Source organism: Malus sylvestris, chromosome 12 (genome assembly GCF_916048215.2).
Source record: "Malus sylvestris chromosome 12, drMalSylv7.2, whole genome shotgun sequence".
In the NCBI taxonomy this organism is placed as follows: domain Eukaryota; kingdom Viridiplantae; phylum Streptophyta; class Magnoliopsida; order Rosales; family Rosaceae; genus Malus; species Malus sylvestris.
The window spans coordinates 24,319,482-24,336,263 of record NC_062271.1 but is presented as its reverse complement, the minus strand read 5'-3'; the positions used below and the strand labels follow the sequence as shown (position 1 = coordinate 24,336,263).

At 40.7% G+C, this 16,782-nt stretch overlaps 2 protein-coding genes and 1 pseudogene across 5 annotated transcripts in view; 2 read left to right on the top strand and 1 right to left on the bottom strand.

The window, feature by feature from the left end:
• The window catches only part of LOC126592402 (acyl-coenzyme A oxidase 4, peroxisomal-like), a 166,094-nt pseudogene that overhangs the window by 66,229 nt on the left and 83,083 nt on the right, over nt 1-16,782 (bottom strand).
• Nucleotides 1-16,782, top strand: part of LOC126592389 (probable LRR receptor-like serine/threonine-protein kinase At3g47570) — a 52,854-nt gene that overhangs the window by 35,399 nt on the left and 673 nt on the right. For 2 of the 4 annotated variants that reach the window (XM_050258074.1, XM_050258071.1), the window contains exon 1: nt 13,232-16,613. In XM_050258074.1, coding sequence (XP_050114031.1) covers nt 13,886-16,613 — 2,728 coding nt within the window. In that variant the 5' untranslated portion in view covers nt 13,232-13,885. Of the gene's footprint in view, nt 1-13,231; nt 16,614-16,782 lie in introns of those variants that run through there. The other 2 variants (XM_050258072.1, XM_050258073.1) reach the window with 2 other exon arrangements.
• The window catches only part of LOC126592408 (PHD finger-like domain-containing protein 5A), an 80,814-nt gene continuing 67,208 nt past the window's right edge, over nt 3,177-16,782 (top strand). The window contains exon 1 of the mRNA XM_050258100.1: nt 3,177-3,406. The gene's annotated coding sequence lies outside the window, so the exon portion shown is untranslated. The remainder of the gene's footprint in view (nt 3,407-16,782) is intronic.

Genomic DNA, 16,782 nt, shown 5'->3' with positions numbered 1-16,782 from the left:
ATTCGAATGAATAGTCTGGATTCACATAAGTTACATAACAAGAGGAAATCCTGAACTGTTTTACAAAAGACAATTTCTCTATAGACACACATACAAGTTTATCTATACGATATCTATTATATAATGATGGTTAATGTTCTTACTGCAGGGAGGAAAAGTAGAAGCCCGCGTTGCTTGCGGAAAAGTAACTGAGACATCCAATGCAGGGGAATTGAAGTAATTCGTCCTCTCATTATTCTTAACATCATCTGCGGGACACCAGCAAAACAATAGCAACCGTTAAACCGAGTTGAAAATTAGAAATCACAGCCACATACTCAGCTTATAACAATTGCAGAATGCCCAAATCAACAACCAGAAGCTTCAAGTTCAAACCAAGAGCTTAATTCCAAATGCTAACTCAAGAGTTAACCCACAAAATAAAAAATCGAAATTTCAGTATAATTTCCATCAAAGTTGTGATTGTAGACATCGAAATTTTGGTAAATAAATGTTGACCGATAAATCAAAGTTTCAACGCTCATGTATTACATAAATTTTATACGTAGCGTGTGTCTAAACAAAAAATCGAAATAAGTTGGAAAAGTCATCAAACAGGACACGTATCAACACCTGGCAGAAACGACTTATTTCATCTGGAATATTATATTCAAAATTAGGCCTTGGAAATTTCTATAAATAGAAGGCTAATTCATTCATTTGAGGGGAGGAATTCATATTACACCTTGAAGCTCTGAAACTCCGAAGCTCTCAAGCAAATCCCGAAGGATCAAGAAAGCCCTTTTCGTTCTTCATCAAATCCTCCTTCAAGATCAAGCCCCGACGGCCCTTGAAGAAAGTGTTCTTCGTTCTTCGTTCATCATTCTTCCAAGATCAAGCCCCGACGGCCCCTTGGATCAACAATCATCCACCTTCAAGATCAAGGCCCGACGGCCCTTGAAGAAAGTGTTCTTTGTTCTTCGTTCATCGTTCTTCTAAGATCAAGCCCCAACGGCCCCTTGGATCAACAACATCAACAAATCCACACGTCCAACCGTTCTTCAAGATCAAGCCCAAAAGCTCTTGGAGATCCGTTCATCACTGTTCTTCAAAGATCAAGCCCAAAAGCCCCTTTGAAGATCCGCTCAAATCCACCTTCAAGATCAAGTCCACGGCCCTTGAAGAACGTTCATCCTTAGATCAAGCCCAACGGCCCTTTGGATCAATCGCACATCCACAAATACACACCTTACGGAGATTGAATCAGAGGATCAAATTTAAGAGATATTGTAACCCAAAATCATCAAATACAAATATTTGTTTGTGCACGTTGTTCTTGTCTCTTTCGTTTCAGGAATTTTCCATGTTCACAGTGATCTTTCCAAGTTCTAAGAGATCCCATATGACTGTAATTTGTAAAAAAAATAGAATTGTTCAATCCATCATTTCTGATCGTTAAAAATTCATAAAATAAAAGCTAAAAAAATTGAACTAAAACCCAATAAAAAATAATCAAATAGCTGAATAGTTTACCCTGATACGGCGGAACTGTCATGGTGGTGAGGAGGAAAATTGGGAGCTCGGAGGTCGAGATAGCGATGAGGTTCCAAAGATAATAAAAAATGGTTGTGGCAATAGTTTCTAAAAAAAAAATTGTACATTAAATTAAATTAATAAATCAAATGAAAAATCACTAATAAAAGATGAAACGTTTAAGTAATATAATTTATTTATCAACTTTTATGTCATTTAGTTTACAAAATTTAGCATCGCATTACTTATTTTTCACTATGCGCCCGTATTAGCTATACCCCGTGTCACTGTATGAGTGGACGGAAGTTTTATCCTTATTTGTTTTTCAGAGAAATTGGTCGTTATAGAATTGTTGTTGAAATAGACTAAGCAATTGATTGTCGGGTACTGTCGGTCCATTTTAGTTTTTCCTATTTTTTGTCCGTTAGGTCTATTGGGCTTGTAGTATATTCCGTTTTACCCATTGGGCCTGTACTATTCTTGCTAATCATTTTTAATGATTTTTTTTTATTATTTATCTAAATGCTTTCTGAAATTGACACACATCTTCACTTTGGTTCTTGAGATTTGAAATTGATATAAGTAGTCATTGAGATTGTCCAACATCAATCATTTTGGTCATTCTATGAAAAATCAGCATTAAATAAGGATAACATGACAAAATACCCTCAATTCTTGTCAAATCATTTTGCCCATTGTTTATTAACTTGAGAGTATTTTTGTAATTTTAGTCCTTATTTAACAGAATTTTCACAAAATGACCAAAATGATTGATGGTAAACAAACTGAGGGACTGCTTTTATCGATTTCAAATCTTAAATACCAAAATGAGAAGTTATCCAGTCTCAAAGACCATTTTAGCTAAAAAGTTTTTATGAATGTGCATTACAACTTTTTCTTCTTATTTTCCTTTTGAGATCTATTATTGGCATATTAAAATTTAATTATGCACTTTTCGTAAGAGTTTTATCTTTCTAAATAAAAATTTAGTTCACAATTAAATTTTTAGAGTGTCAATAATAAATATCTTGTTTTTAAAAATTATTTATGTATAAATATTAAAAATATAATTGTGGGAATAAGGAGTGAATTCATTTTTAGGAGTCGAATAATGTCCCAAATGATTAGTACCTCGACAAGACCCACTACCACCCCCACTTCAAAGTTAGCTCTAGAAGTGGGCACAATAACCCATCAATTGATGATTTGAACTAGGTGACTAATTTGGTTTAGTTCGGTTTCCTTTATAAAATTTGCTCTAATGAGAATAAGTTGTTGATACATGACAAGTTATATTTTATAGACATAGGCGTAACGACTTTGAGTAAAATAAATGTGCTCCGTGTACCCAGTCGAGTGCTTTCTTGTAAATCAAATTAAATTACAATTCAATGTAAAAAATTGCTTGTATGAAAATAAAAAATAAAAAAAAGATATTGGTAATGCTTTCTTTTGCTTTCCGTGACGGCTTTTGGTGATGTCTACTTTCATCTACTCTATTTGTAATGGCTTTGTGTCAACCAAATGATGCAAAATGCAAGCAAACATGCCCAAAACGACTCCGTTTTGCCTTCTCTTCCAACGGCGGGATTGCCGAATGTGAAATAATCGCGACCGCGGAGGATACAAACCCCTTAAACAACGGCTAAGCACCTTTCCATTTATTTTTTTCATTTATTTTTCAATTTTTTTCATTGACTGATTCGAAATTTTTTATAGCTCTTTAAGAGTAGGAACGCCATCGGTATGAATATGATCACTGAAACAAACATAGAAAGTCTCCTCCGCTAGTCCAATCCAGCTGCTTCTGCAGAAAGCCAAAGATTTCAGCTGCAAATTCGAAATCGCGATGTTCGCCAAGCGGCTTTTGCAGAAAGCCATAAACAACTCTCAGGTAAAATCGTATTCCCAAGCATTCGATCTCCGCCATTTTTTTCTGCTTTTTTGGAAATTTTCAGTTTAGCTTCGTAATTTGCGTTTTTTTTTAAAATCAAAATTCCATTTCTTTTTTGTTGGGGTGGATTAAATTCCGATGCTTTATCTTGTTAGTATGCTGGAAAACTGGATATTGCATCAATGGATTATTTCTTATGATTTGTTTATTCATTTCTGTGTATTTTTATGCTCGAATACTTGGGTTGTATAAATTTGGAGCCTCTTGGTATCGACATTTGGACTGATACTTGCCCTTTTTTTTTAATTGGGATTTTGTATTGGAAATTGTTGGTTTCAGCATAATTTGTTCACAGCACAATTGTTGGTTTCAGCTCAAATTTCCTTGTGAGCCCTGTCTATCCCTTTTTTTTTTTCTCGCAAAGCTTCATCTAATAGTGCTCTGGCTATGCAGAATCTATGGAGAATTGGTGTTTTAGTAAGTCATTGACTAGATTTATTCATAACAACAACGATTATCAATAATCGCTTGGAAGTTTGTGAACTATTTAGCCCAAATGGGGGAAAAGAAAAAAAAATCAGTAAGATCAAAAAAGGAAAACAAAGCTCATCCAATGAAGACGTACACATAAAGGATGAAAGCCAAAAGCGAACGCCAAAGAAAAGTCATTTTCTCAAACCCATTTACATGCATTTCCTCACTTTCCCATTCCAATTTTCTGTAATTATTTCCAAGAACAACTAATTCTTTTCAAACTCCAATAAAAAAAAATAAAAAATTGTATGTAAATTTAAGTTGGGTTTGGACAGGTTATAACTAAAAAAATACTCAATTGTCCGAATTTTGAAATCGGATAAAGCATAGACAAGTTAGGATTGACCCAATCCAAGTTTCACCCCTAATTGAGATACAGATGCCAACATGATGCCATAACATATCTAATATATTAATTATGTTATACTATCAAAATCAGTGAGAAAAAACAAAAAAAAAGAAAGACTGACTTGACCTGTAAAGCTCTCTCTCCGTTGCTTCTCTCAATAGATCCCCACCAAAATACGGTTGCTTCTTCTCCTTAGCTGTTCTATTGTTCAAATCGAAACCCAGTTACCCAGCAGCCTTGCTGTTGTAGACGACGTAGCCAACACAGTTGCAGACGCCGGTCCACGGTGAGAGTCTCTCCCACCATAGTCTGATTATCCTTGAAAACGTATCCCGACAGTAGAATTCGCGTATCGAAAGCTTATCGACGACGTATCCAGAGGTCGACTGGTCAACGGATACGTTCAGATACGTATCCGATGCGTATTGGGCCGTATCGGGTGTGCTTGTCGTATCCCAAACCGTATCTGATACGGGATACGCCATAAAACCGGCGTGTCCGTGCTTCGTGGTGCGGACAAAGTCGTCTGACTCTTCCGTTCCTTATAAGCTGTGGACTAAGATTTCTTAATTTCTGTTGACTAATTATTAAGTTGGTCTATCGTAATTTCTCAAGTGCTTTTTCTTACATGTGATAAGATTTCTTAATTTCTGCAGACTAACTACTAATTTGGTCGATCTTAATTTCTGTGGCCATCCAATGTAAGTGCTTTTTCTTAGATGTGATAGGATTTCTTCTCTTTCGTGCTTTTGTGCAAATTAAACTTTGGTTTTCAGGTTTTCCATTCACGTACTATTCGTAATCTGGTTTTGTTGGAATGTGATTGATTACAAACATACATAGACATCCCTCTTATAGAGATTTTACAAAGACCAACACAAAACATAGGTGTTCAAAAGTCTTTGCACATACACACTTTTACACGCACCTTCAAACTTTTGTATACACACACATAGCTTTCGGCCATTACAGAAACATTGATAGCTATCAAAGTAAAAGACAAGTATAGCTGTTGAAAAACAAGGCAGCTATAGACAAAACAAGCCAACTATTCCACCAATTTCGGCCACTTTATTTTGATTTGACCTTCCAATACTTCCAATAGATTTCTTAATTTCTGTTGACTTACTACTAAGTTGGTCTATCTTAATTTCTGGGGACATCCAATCTCAAGTGTTATTTCTTACATGTGATAGGATTTCTTCTCTTTTGTGCCGGTCCCAAGCCCGGATAAAGGAGGAGGGGGAGGGCGTCAGGTAGTCGACAGCCGGCACTCCATGATCACGTCGAATCCTTATGAAAATGAATCCAGAACAAAATCGCGCTAAAGCTAGGGCGTCACCCGTAAGTGGCGCGCTGTGTGGCCCGAGCACAGTGATAAGTGAGCAAGGGTCGCTGTATCTCCATCGGCACCCGGATGCAGTGTTAAATGAGCAAGGGGGCCATAGAAACTTCTTTTCGAACGACTCCACTCAAAGTTGTTTGGGAGCATATGCTCCTATCAACTTTACCCGGGACACACAAAAGAAGTACTTTGATCCTATTAGACGGGGGAGGGTGAAGAAGCTAGGACAGAAGGGTAGAGTTCAAGAGAGCAAAATGCGTTTAGGAACGTGGAATATAGGAACCTTAACGGGAAAATCTATGGAAGTAGTGGAAGTTATGGTGAGGAGAAGGATAAATATTATGTGCCTACAAGAAACTAAGTGGGTTGGTAGTAAGGCAAAGGATCTAGAAAACTCAGGGTTTAAACTTTGGTATTCGGGCACAAATAGAACGAGAAACGGTGTTGGCATCATCGTGGACAAGACCTTGGTACAAGATGTTGTAGATGTCAAGAGGGTAGGAGATAGAATCATGGCAATCAAGATTGTAATAGGACAAGAACTTATCAATGTGATTAGTGCGTACGCACCTCAAGTAGGGTTGGATACGAGTTCGAAGGAGAAATTTTGGGAAGATCTTGGAGACTTGGTGCAAGGAATTGCTCAGACGGAGAAGTTATTTATAGGAGGAGATTTAAATGGACACGTGGGCAGGGAGACAGGCAACTATGGAGGTTTTCATGGTGGCCATGGTTTTGGGGAGAGAAACGAGGATGGGGAAGCTATCTTGGATTTTGCAATGGCATATGATCTCTTCTTAGCCAACACCTTCTTTAAGAAGAGAGAAGAACATGTGATCACCTACAAGAGTGGGTCGTCAAAAACACAAATAGATTTTCTTCTAATGAGGAAAGGGGATCGTATAACTTGTAAGGATTGCAAAGTTATACCAGGAGAGAGCGTGGCTAATCAACATCGCTTGTTGGTGATGGATGTACATATCAAAAGAGTAAGACAAAAGAACAAGACTTGGAAGTGCCCAAGGACTAGATGGTGGAATCTAAAAGAAGAAAAACAAGCCATTTTCAAAGAGAAGGTAATCACCCAATGTGTGTGGGATAGAGAGGGGGAAGCTAGCCAAATGTGGGATTCCATGGCTAGTTGTATCCGAAAAGTAGCAAAAGAGGTATTAGGAGAGTCCAAGGGCTTTGCCCCACACCAAAAGGAATCTTGGTGGTGGAATGAGGAGGTACAAACGAAGGTGAAGGCTAAGAAGGAATGTTGTAAAGCCTTATACAAGGAGAGGACCGATGAAAATGGTGAAAGGTATAGAAAAGCGAAGCAAGAGGCGAAGAAAGCTGTCAGAGAAGCTAAGTTAGCGGCTTACGACGATATGTATAAACGACTAGATACCAAAGAAGGAGAGTTGGATATCTATAAACTATCTAGAGCAAGGGAAAAGAAGACAAGGGACCTAAACCAAGTGAGGTGCATCAAGGATGATGATGGAAAGGTTCTTGCTACAGAGAACGCGGTTAAAGACAGATGGAGAGGTTATTTTCATAATCTTTTCAATAAAGGACATGAAATGAGTGCTTCTTTAGGGGAGTTGAGTAACTCAGAAGAGTGTAGAAACTACTCTTTTTATCGTCGAATCCGGAAGGAAGAAGTGGTTGTAGCTTTGAAGAAGATGAAGCATAAAAAAGCAATAGGCCCAGACGATATACCAATCGAAGTGTGGAAACTTTTGGGAGAGACAGGTATAACATGGCTCACTGACCTTTTCAATAGGATTTTGAAAACGAAGAAGATGCCAAATGAGTGGCGAACGAGCACTTTGGTGCCTATCTACAAGAATAAGGGCGACGTACAAAATTGCATGAACTATAGGGGTATTAAGCTAATGAGTCATACAATGAAGCTCTGGGAGAGAGTCATTGAGCATAGATTGAGGCAAGAGACACGGGTTTCGGACAACCAATTCGGGTTCATGCCAGGGCGCTCAACCATGGAGGCAATCTATCTCTTACGAAGATTGATGGAAAGATATAGAGATGGGAAAAAGGATTTACACATGGTCTTTATAGATTTGGAAAAAGCGTATGATAGGGTCCCAAGAGACATTCTTTGGAGGATTTTAGAGAAGAAAGGAGTACGAGTAGCATATATCCAAGCTATAAAGGATATGTATGAAGGAGCAAAGACTGCCGTAAGAACTCATGAAGGACAAACCGAAAGCTTTCCCATAACTGTAGGATTACATCAAGGCTCATCCTTAAGTCCTTACATTTTTGCGTTGGTAATGGATGAGTTAACAGGACATATTCAAGATGATATTCCTTGGTGTATGCTTTTCGCAGACGATATAGTGTTGATAGATGAAACTCAGGAAGGGGTAAATGCAAAGCTTAACCTTTGGAGAGAAGTGTTGGAATCTAAAGGTCTTCGCCTAAGCCGATCAAAGACAGAATATATGGAGTGCAAGTTCAGTGCAAATGGAGGCCAAAACGAGTTAGGGGTGAGGATCAGAGATCAAGAAATACCAAAGAGCGACCGTTTTCATTACCTAGGATCTATCTTGCAAAAGAACGGAGAATTAGATGGAGATCTCAACCATAGAATACAAGCTGGATGGATGAAGTGGAAGAGTGCATCCGGCGTGTTGTGTGACCGCCGTATGCCACTGAAGCTCAAGGGAAAATTTTATAGGACGGCAATAAGGCCGGCGATGCTGTATGGCACAGAATGTTGGGCGGTGAAACATCAACACGTACACAAAATGGGTGTAGCGGAGATGAGGATGCTTCGTTGGATGTGTGGGCACACGAGAAAGGATAAGATTAGGAATGAGGATATCCGGGGTAAAGTAGGAGTAGCCGAAATTGAAGGAAAGATGAGAGAAAATCGGTTACGGTGGTTTGGACATGTGCAAAGAATGCCTACTGACGCTCCGATTAGAAGATGCGACTATGGGACAGAGGTTCAGGGCCGAAGGGGTAGAGGAAGACCTAGGAAAACTTTGGAAGAGACTCTAAGAAAAGACTTAGAGTACTTGGATCTAACGAAGGACATGACACAGGATCGAGCACAATGGCGTTCTAAGATTCATATAGCCGATCCCACTCAGTGACTTGGATTTTCCAAGTCTCCAACTGAGAAGTTTTCCTCACTCGGGAAATTAAGGGAACACTACCCCAACCTACATGCTCCACTCAGAAAGCTTCAACATACAAGCTTCAACAAAAGAAAATTCAAAGAACTTAGCGAAGAAGGCTTTTTGGTGTATTTAACACAATACGTTGAAATGAAGGAAAGCTTATTTATTGATATCCCCGATAAGCTACAAATATGTACATATACATGAGTCAAAATAAACACACAAGAGGGAGCCTTCACAAAGGTTGCTTAGGAGAAGTCTCAGCAGTCGGTAGAGCCCCAGAAAGAGAAGGCACCGGAGGGGGATCATTTGGAGCCTCAGTACTGGACAGAACCCTAGAAGGAGGAGGCATCAGAGGTTGATCATTTGGAGCTTCATTACGCGGTACAGCCCCAGAAGACGAAGGCAATAAATGCCTTTGGAACAAACCCACAAATCTCTGATGATCAAGTAAAACCTGACCATCAGTTTCCTTCATCTGGTCAAGCTTCCTCTTCATGTTTGTAGCATAGTCATGTGCGAGCCGGTGCAACTGTTTATTCTCATGCTTGAGCCCTTTAATCTCCTGTTTGAGACTCATCACTTCAGCCGCCAATGATTCAACTTGGCGGGTTCGAGCAAATAGGCGTTGGGCCATATTAGACACAGAACCTGCACACTGAACACTGAGAGCCAGCGAATCCTTAACAGCTAACTCATCTGACCGTTTGGAAAGTAGTCTGTTATCTTTGGGAGTGAGAAGGTTCCTGGCCACCACCGCAGCGGTCATATCATTCTTCATCACGGAATCCCCAACGGTAAGAGGACCAGTAGGGGAGACGAAGGATGGGCGCCATATGTTGTCTGGAGAAGGCGGGGCTGCCTCTTCAATAAGGTTCAAGTCAAAACGACGGTCGGAGAGGCCAGACATTTTCAAAGGTGTTGAAGAGAGAAGAGGTCGGACAAATCAAGATCTTAGAAGTGCAAGAATGAAGCTTCTACTGGTGGAGATTCAAGTGTGCTTTGGAACTTAATGCCAGCCCCTATAAAAATCTGCACTCGACGGAGCTTCAGAAATCGAAGAGACGCCTGCTCAGAAATCGAAGAGGCGTTTGCTTTCTCAAAAGCTGAGCTGCTTAGAGATCACGAGGGTTGATCTCAGAAATCGAAGAGGCGTTTGCTTTCTCAAAAGTTGGGCTGCTCAAAGACCACGAAGGCCGATCTCAGAAATCGAAGAGGCGCTCGCTTTCTCAAAAGCTGGGCTCCCCAGAGATCACGAGGGCCGATCTCAAAAATCGAAGAGGCACCTACTTTTCCAGCCTTGTCAGCACCTGTCACACGCACACTCAGCTTTGCGGAAATTATGGGCATTCTGTCGAAGACTTCTGGGGAAGTAGAAAACACATGAATCTTACTGTTCAATCACCCACTTCCCACACGCAACAATAGCTCATGGGTACCACAGATAACTTTGCCAAAGTTCTCTGCCAAGGTTGAGCACGTGAAGCTTGCAGCTCCCACTACATCGCTCTGACCAAGAAGGGTAAAAGAATAGCAAAGAAACAGCACTAACAAAGTTTAGACCCATAAATTTTGAAGGTCTAGCTACCATATTATTACCCACAAGGGTAAAGGAACAGTACCACTGCTGGATAATTGGAAAGTCCCTGTGTGTCAACCTCTGTGCTTCGTGGCAAGGTAGACTAGCAAACATGCCCAACCTTTACTCACATTCGAGAAAACACTCCCAATAAGATTGCTTGCTCCAAAATCGAAGAGGCACCGTCCTCCGAATCTCGAGAGCCAGACTCCCAACATGACTACTTTATTAAAAATCGAAGAGAGGGTAAAGGAACAGTACCATTGCTGGATAATTGGAAAGTCTCTGTGTGTCAACCTCTGTGCTTCGTGGCAAGGTAGACTAGCAAACATGCCCAACCTTTACTCACATTCGAGAAAACACTCCCAACAAGATTGCTTGCTTCAAAATCGAAGAGGCACCGCCTTCCGAATCTCGAGAGCCAGACTCCCAACATGATTACTTTCTCAAAAATCGAAGAGACACTGCTCCCCGAATCTTCGAGAGCCAGACCCCCAGCCTGATTGCTTTCTCAAAAATCGATGAGGCATCGTTCTCCGAATCAATCGAAGAGGCGCTCGCTTTCTCAAAAGCTGGGCTGCTCAGAGACCACGAGGGCCGATCTCAGAAATCGAAGAGGCACCTACTTTTCTAGCCTTGTCAGCACCTGTCACACGCACACTCAGCTTTGCAGAAATTATGGGCATTCTGTCGAAGATTTCTGGTGAAGTAGAAAGCACATGAATCTTACTGTTCAATTACCCACTTCCCACACGCAACAATAGCTCATGGGTACCACAGATAACTTTGCCAAAGTTCTCTGCCAAAGTTGAGCACGTGAAGCTTGCAGCTCCCACTAAATCGCTCTGACCAAGAAAGGTAAAAGAATAGCAAAGAAACAGCACTAACAAAGTTTAGACACATAAATTTTGAAGGTCTAGCTACCATATTATTACCCACAAGGGTAAAGGAACAGTACCACTGCTGGATAATTGGAAAGTCCCTGTGTGTCAACCTCTCTGCTTCGTGGCAAGGTAGACTAGCAAACATGCCCAACCTTTACTCACATTCGAGAAAACACTCCCAACAAGATTGCTTGCTCCAAAATCGAAGAGGCACCGTCCTCCGAATCTCGAGAGCCAGACTCCCAACATGACTACTTTCTCAAAATCGAAGAGAGGGTAAAGGAACAGTACCATTGCTGGATAATTGGAAAGTCCCTGTGTGTCAACCTTTGTGCTTCGTGGCAAGGTAGACTAGCAAACATGCCCAACCTTTACTCACATTCGAGACAACACTCCCAACAAGATTGCTTGCTCCAAAATCGAAGAGGCACCGCCCTCCGAATCTCGAGAGCCAGACTCCCAACATGATTACTTCCTCAAAAATCGAAAAGACACTGCTCTCCGAATCTCGAGAGCCAGACCCCCAGCATGATTGCTTTCTCAAAAATCGAAGAGGCATCGTTCTCCGAATCTCGAGAGCCAGATACCACAGACCACTTTTTCAAAGTGCTCTGACAGAGTTAAAACATGTGAAACTGACAGCTCCCACTACCGTGCTATGACCAAGCAGGGTAAAGGAATAGCATTACTACTTGTTGTTAGGGAGACTCCTATATATGTCGACCTCCATCCCCAACGGACAGGCAGACCTGCAAAAATGCTCAACCCTTCATCATATCTGAGAGGGCACTCCCAACGAAGCATTTCAAAATATTCAGCTTTCTTTCCCCCCGATAATACCTCTGCAAACAAGCTATACTAGAGCAAGAATATCTCATATCATCAGGGTTAAAAGCAAGAGTATCCCATATCATGCTTTTTCCCTGTCTTTTCCTTTGGCCTTGTTTTTACCTGTAAGACAAGGAGAAAGAGAGCAATCAGTCAGCACTTGGAATCAAGCTTCCAGCCAGGAACTGACTTCCTGGAACCCCTTACCTGATTACTTACCTGGCATTGCTCTCGAGTACTCATCTTCAACATCTTATGTTTCCAGGGAAGATTCCGCATCTGCTTGAGGAACATATAGGGCAAGTGCGAAGGATACAAGGAAGCATGTGGAGACAAGCGTAACAGCACACGTGCCGATACATCCATTACTCTGTCAAAAGCAAAAGTATCCCATATCAGCAGGGTGGAACGTACTCTAGATTTGATGGACTTGTTTTGACCCTCAAATTCTTCAGTCGGCCTTATACTCTGGAGGAAACCAGAAAACCCTCCAGCTCAGTTCAAGAATAAGCCTGTGGAAAGTTACTTCTTCAAAAGCAAAAGTATCTCATATCATCTCTCCTCATTTTTCTTCTCTTTATCCTTCATGCTGTTGCAAGACGGGGAGAAGGTGAACAATCAGTCGGAGCTCTGATTGCTTACCTTGTCTGTCACCTCTTTCAGCAGACCCCCTAGCTCGGCGACTTGGGGGACTCCTACTACATGATTTGTATCGCGCTTGACCAAGCCTGAAACTACAAGTAAGCTTCAAGTGAAATTGATACATTACCTTGTGCATCTCCACCAGTTAAAGATACCACCCCTGGATGGAGGAAAAGTACTTCCAGAGAAGATGCCACATCTACCTATGAGACTATTAAGGCAAGTCAAGACGACACCACACTCCGATACTTAGAAGTTTCGTGATTACGAGATCATTCTCCCACAATATTTCCTAATGTCATTTGTACTAAATCATTCACTTGTACTCACTAAAGGAGAGCTTGAACCTATGTACTTGTGTAAACCCTTCACAATTAATGAGAACTCTTCTATTCCGTGGACGTAGCCAATCTGGGTGAACCACGTACATCTTGTGTTTGCTTTCCTATCTCTATCCATTTATATACTTATCCACACTAATGACCGGAGCAATCTAGCGAAGATCACAAAAAGCGACCATTTTCGCTACCTAGGATCTATCTTGTAAGAGAACGGAGAATTAGATAGAGATCTCAACCATAGAATACGAGCTGGATGGATGAAGTGTAAGAGCGCATCCGGCGTGTTGTGTGACCGTCGTAGGCCACTGAAGCTCAAGGGAAAATTTTATAGGACGGCAATAAGGCCAGCGATGTTGTATGGCACAGAATGTTGGGCGGTGAAGCATCAACACGTACACAAAATGGGTGTAGCGGAGATGAGGATGCTTCGTGGGATGTGTGGGCACACGAGAAAGGATAAGATTGGGAATGAGGATATCCGAGGTAAAGTAGGAGTAGCCGAAATTGTAGGAAAGATGAGAGAAAATCGGCTCCGGTGATTTGGACATGTGCAAAGAAGGCCGACTGACGCTCCGGTTCGAAGATGTGACTACGGGACAGAGGTTCAGGGCCGAAGGGGTAGAGGAAGACCTAGGAAAACTTTGGAAGAGACTCTAAGAAAAGACTTAGAGTACTTGGATCTAACGGAGGACATGACACAAAACCGAGCGCAATGGCGTTCTAGGATTCATATAGCCGACCCCACTTAGTGGGAAAAGGCTTTGTTGTTGTTGTTGTTGTTGTTGTGCTTTTGTGCAAATTAAACTTTGATTTTTTTGGTTCTCCATTTGTCTTTGAACAATGATGGAGCATTCACGTACTATTCGTAATCTGGTTTTGTTGAAATTCCTGCATGGCTTATTTCTCTTAGTCTTATGCATGATGAGCACATGTCCGGAATCTGCAGCATTTCCCAGCCCTACCCTGCTTGGAAACGAATCTGATCACTTGGCTTTGCTAGACTTCAAGAAAAGAATAACTGAAGATCCTCTCAGTGTCATGAGCTCGTGGAATCATTCCATCCACTTCTGCAGTTGGGTAGGCATTACATGCCACCGTGCCACCCAAAGAGTCTTGATTCTGGACCTGGAAGATAAACAACTGGTAGGCTCCATTCCACCTTCCATTGGAAATCTCACTCGTCTAATTGAAATAAGCTTGGGAATCAACGAGTTTCATGGAGAAATTCCTCAAGAATTGGGTCGACTACGTACCCTGGAAAGTCTCAACCTATCTTTCAACTCTTTAGGCGGGAAAATTCCGACTAATATGTCCCACTGTACACAACTGAGATTTTTGGATCTTTATTCCAATAAGATTATTGGGTCAATTCCACGCCAACTCAGTTCCTGGTTGAGTTTGACTGTTCTACAACTTGGAAAAAATAATCTTAGTGGAACCATCCCAGGTTGGATAGGAAATTTTTCTTCTTTAAGGAGTCTTAGACTTGCCCGCAACAATTTTCAAGGAAGCATACCAAATGAGCTCGGGCATATAACAACCTTGAAGATATTCCTCGTTGGGGAGAATAATTTGTCTGGTATGCTCCCTTCTTCAATTTATAATATTTCTTCCATATACAAGTTCGGTGTTGCTGTAAACCAAGTACATGGAGAGCTACCACCAAATCTCGGCATCTTGCTTCCTAATCTCATAGTATTTGAATGTTGTATAAACAATTTCACAGGAAATATTCCTGTATCATTGTCAAATGCTTCTAGACTTCAGAAGATTGAATTTTCTGTAAATGACTTCACGGGGACAGTCCCTGGAGAAAGTCTCGGAAGCTTGCGAAGCTTAATTTGGCTAAACTTTGCAGTCAATCGATTGGGAAATGGAAAACTTGGTGATTTGAGTTTTCTCAATTTCTTGACTAATTGTACTAGTCTTCAATATCTGGGTCTTGGCTATAATCGTTTTGGGGGAGAAATCCCGAGATCCATAGCCAACCTTTCGACCCAACTACAAGTTCTTGCTCTAGGGAGAAATTTGTTACATGGAAGCCTCCCAAATGGCATTGGAAATCTTATAAACCTTATGGTTCTAGATATGTCTAATAACTATTTGGCAGGTGTTGTCCCTGTAGAAATTGGGAAGCTTGAGAAGATAGGGAAACTGTATTTGTTTGATAACAAATTTTATGGGCCAATTCCATCTTCCCTGGGTAATATGACTTCATTGATAGATCTTTGCATGTACAGAAACAATTTTGAGGGAAGTATACCTCCAAGTCTTGGAAACTGCCAAAACCTTTTAGTACTTGCACTTCGGAATAACAATCTAACGGGCAGCATACCTCAAAAGCTTATGGAGCTTTCAGCCCTTTCAATTGGTTTGGACCTGTCTGAAAATTATTTGACCGGTTCACTGCCAAGTAATGTGGGTGATCTGGTGCATCTCACAGAAATAGATGTATCAAACAACAAGTTATCAGGTGAAATCCCCAGCACCATCGGCAGTTGTACTAGCTTGGGGCGCTTGTTCTTGGACGACAACAAATTTGAAGGAACAATTCCTCAGTCTCTTAAAGATTTAAAAGGCTTGGAAGTACTTGACATTTCAAGCAATAAGTTATCTAGGCAGATTCCTGAATTCATAGGCAAGCTTGGAGCACTTAAGTATCTCAATCTTTCGTATAATGATTTTGAAGGCGAGTTGCCTAAAGAAGGAATTTTTTCAAATGTCAGTGGTGTCTCAGTTCTTGGAAATCATAAGCTCTGTGATGGCACCCCACAATTACATTTGCCTGCATGCCCCAAAAATAAACATCATTCATCTCGAGGACTATTTTCCCTAAAAGTAGTCATCCCTATATCTTGTGCACTTGCATTCATAATTGCTCTATCATGCTTCCTTGGTGCTCGTTCAATGCTGAAAAACTCAAGTGATGGACTTGTAACTTCACGCTCTTATAAGGATTGGAAATTAGGTGTTTCCTACTCACAACTTGTTGAATCGACTAACGGTTTCTCTGTGGATAATTTGATTGGTTCGGGAAGTTTTGGTTCTGTTTATAAAGGGGTAATTCCTAACGATGGAACGGTAGTTGCTGTTAAGGTATTAAACCTTCAACAACAAGGAGCGTCCAAGAGTTTCAATGATGAATGCAAAGCTTTAAGAAGTGTCATGCACCGAAATCTTGTCAAGATCATAACTGCATGCTCGAGCATTGATAATCATGGTAAAGACTTCAAAAGTCTAGTCTTCGAGTTCATGCCAAATGGAAGTCTTGACTCGTGGTTGCATCCTAGAGATAAGGAGCAATCTCCAAGTAAGAGATTGAATTTTATGCAAAGATTGAACATAGCCATTGATGTTGCTTCTGCATTAGATTATCTCCACAACCATTGTGAAACGTCCATTGTTCATTGTGATCTAAAGCCGAGCAATGTACTTCTTGATGAAGACATGGTAGCCCATGTTGGGGACTTTGGTTTAGCAAGGTTCCTATTGGAAGCATCAAATGATCATTCCCTTAGTCAAATAATGTCATCGCAACTAAAGGGTTCTATAGGTTACATTCCTCCAGGTATGAGATTCCATCATTCTAATTTCATTTTTCGGTTCTTAATTATTAACTTATTACTAAAAACCAACTAATTAAATTCTATTTATTAAAGATATATTATTGACTCTTTTTACTAGAAACAAGTAACAATAATCTGAAATAAGATATCAATTTTAATAGTCCATTGCAT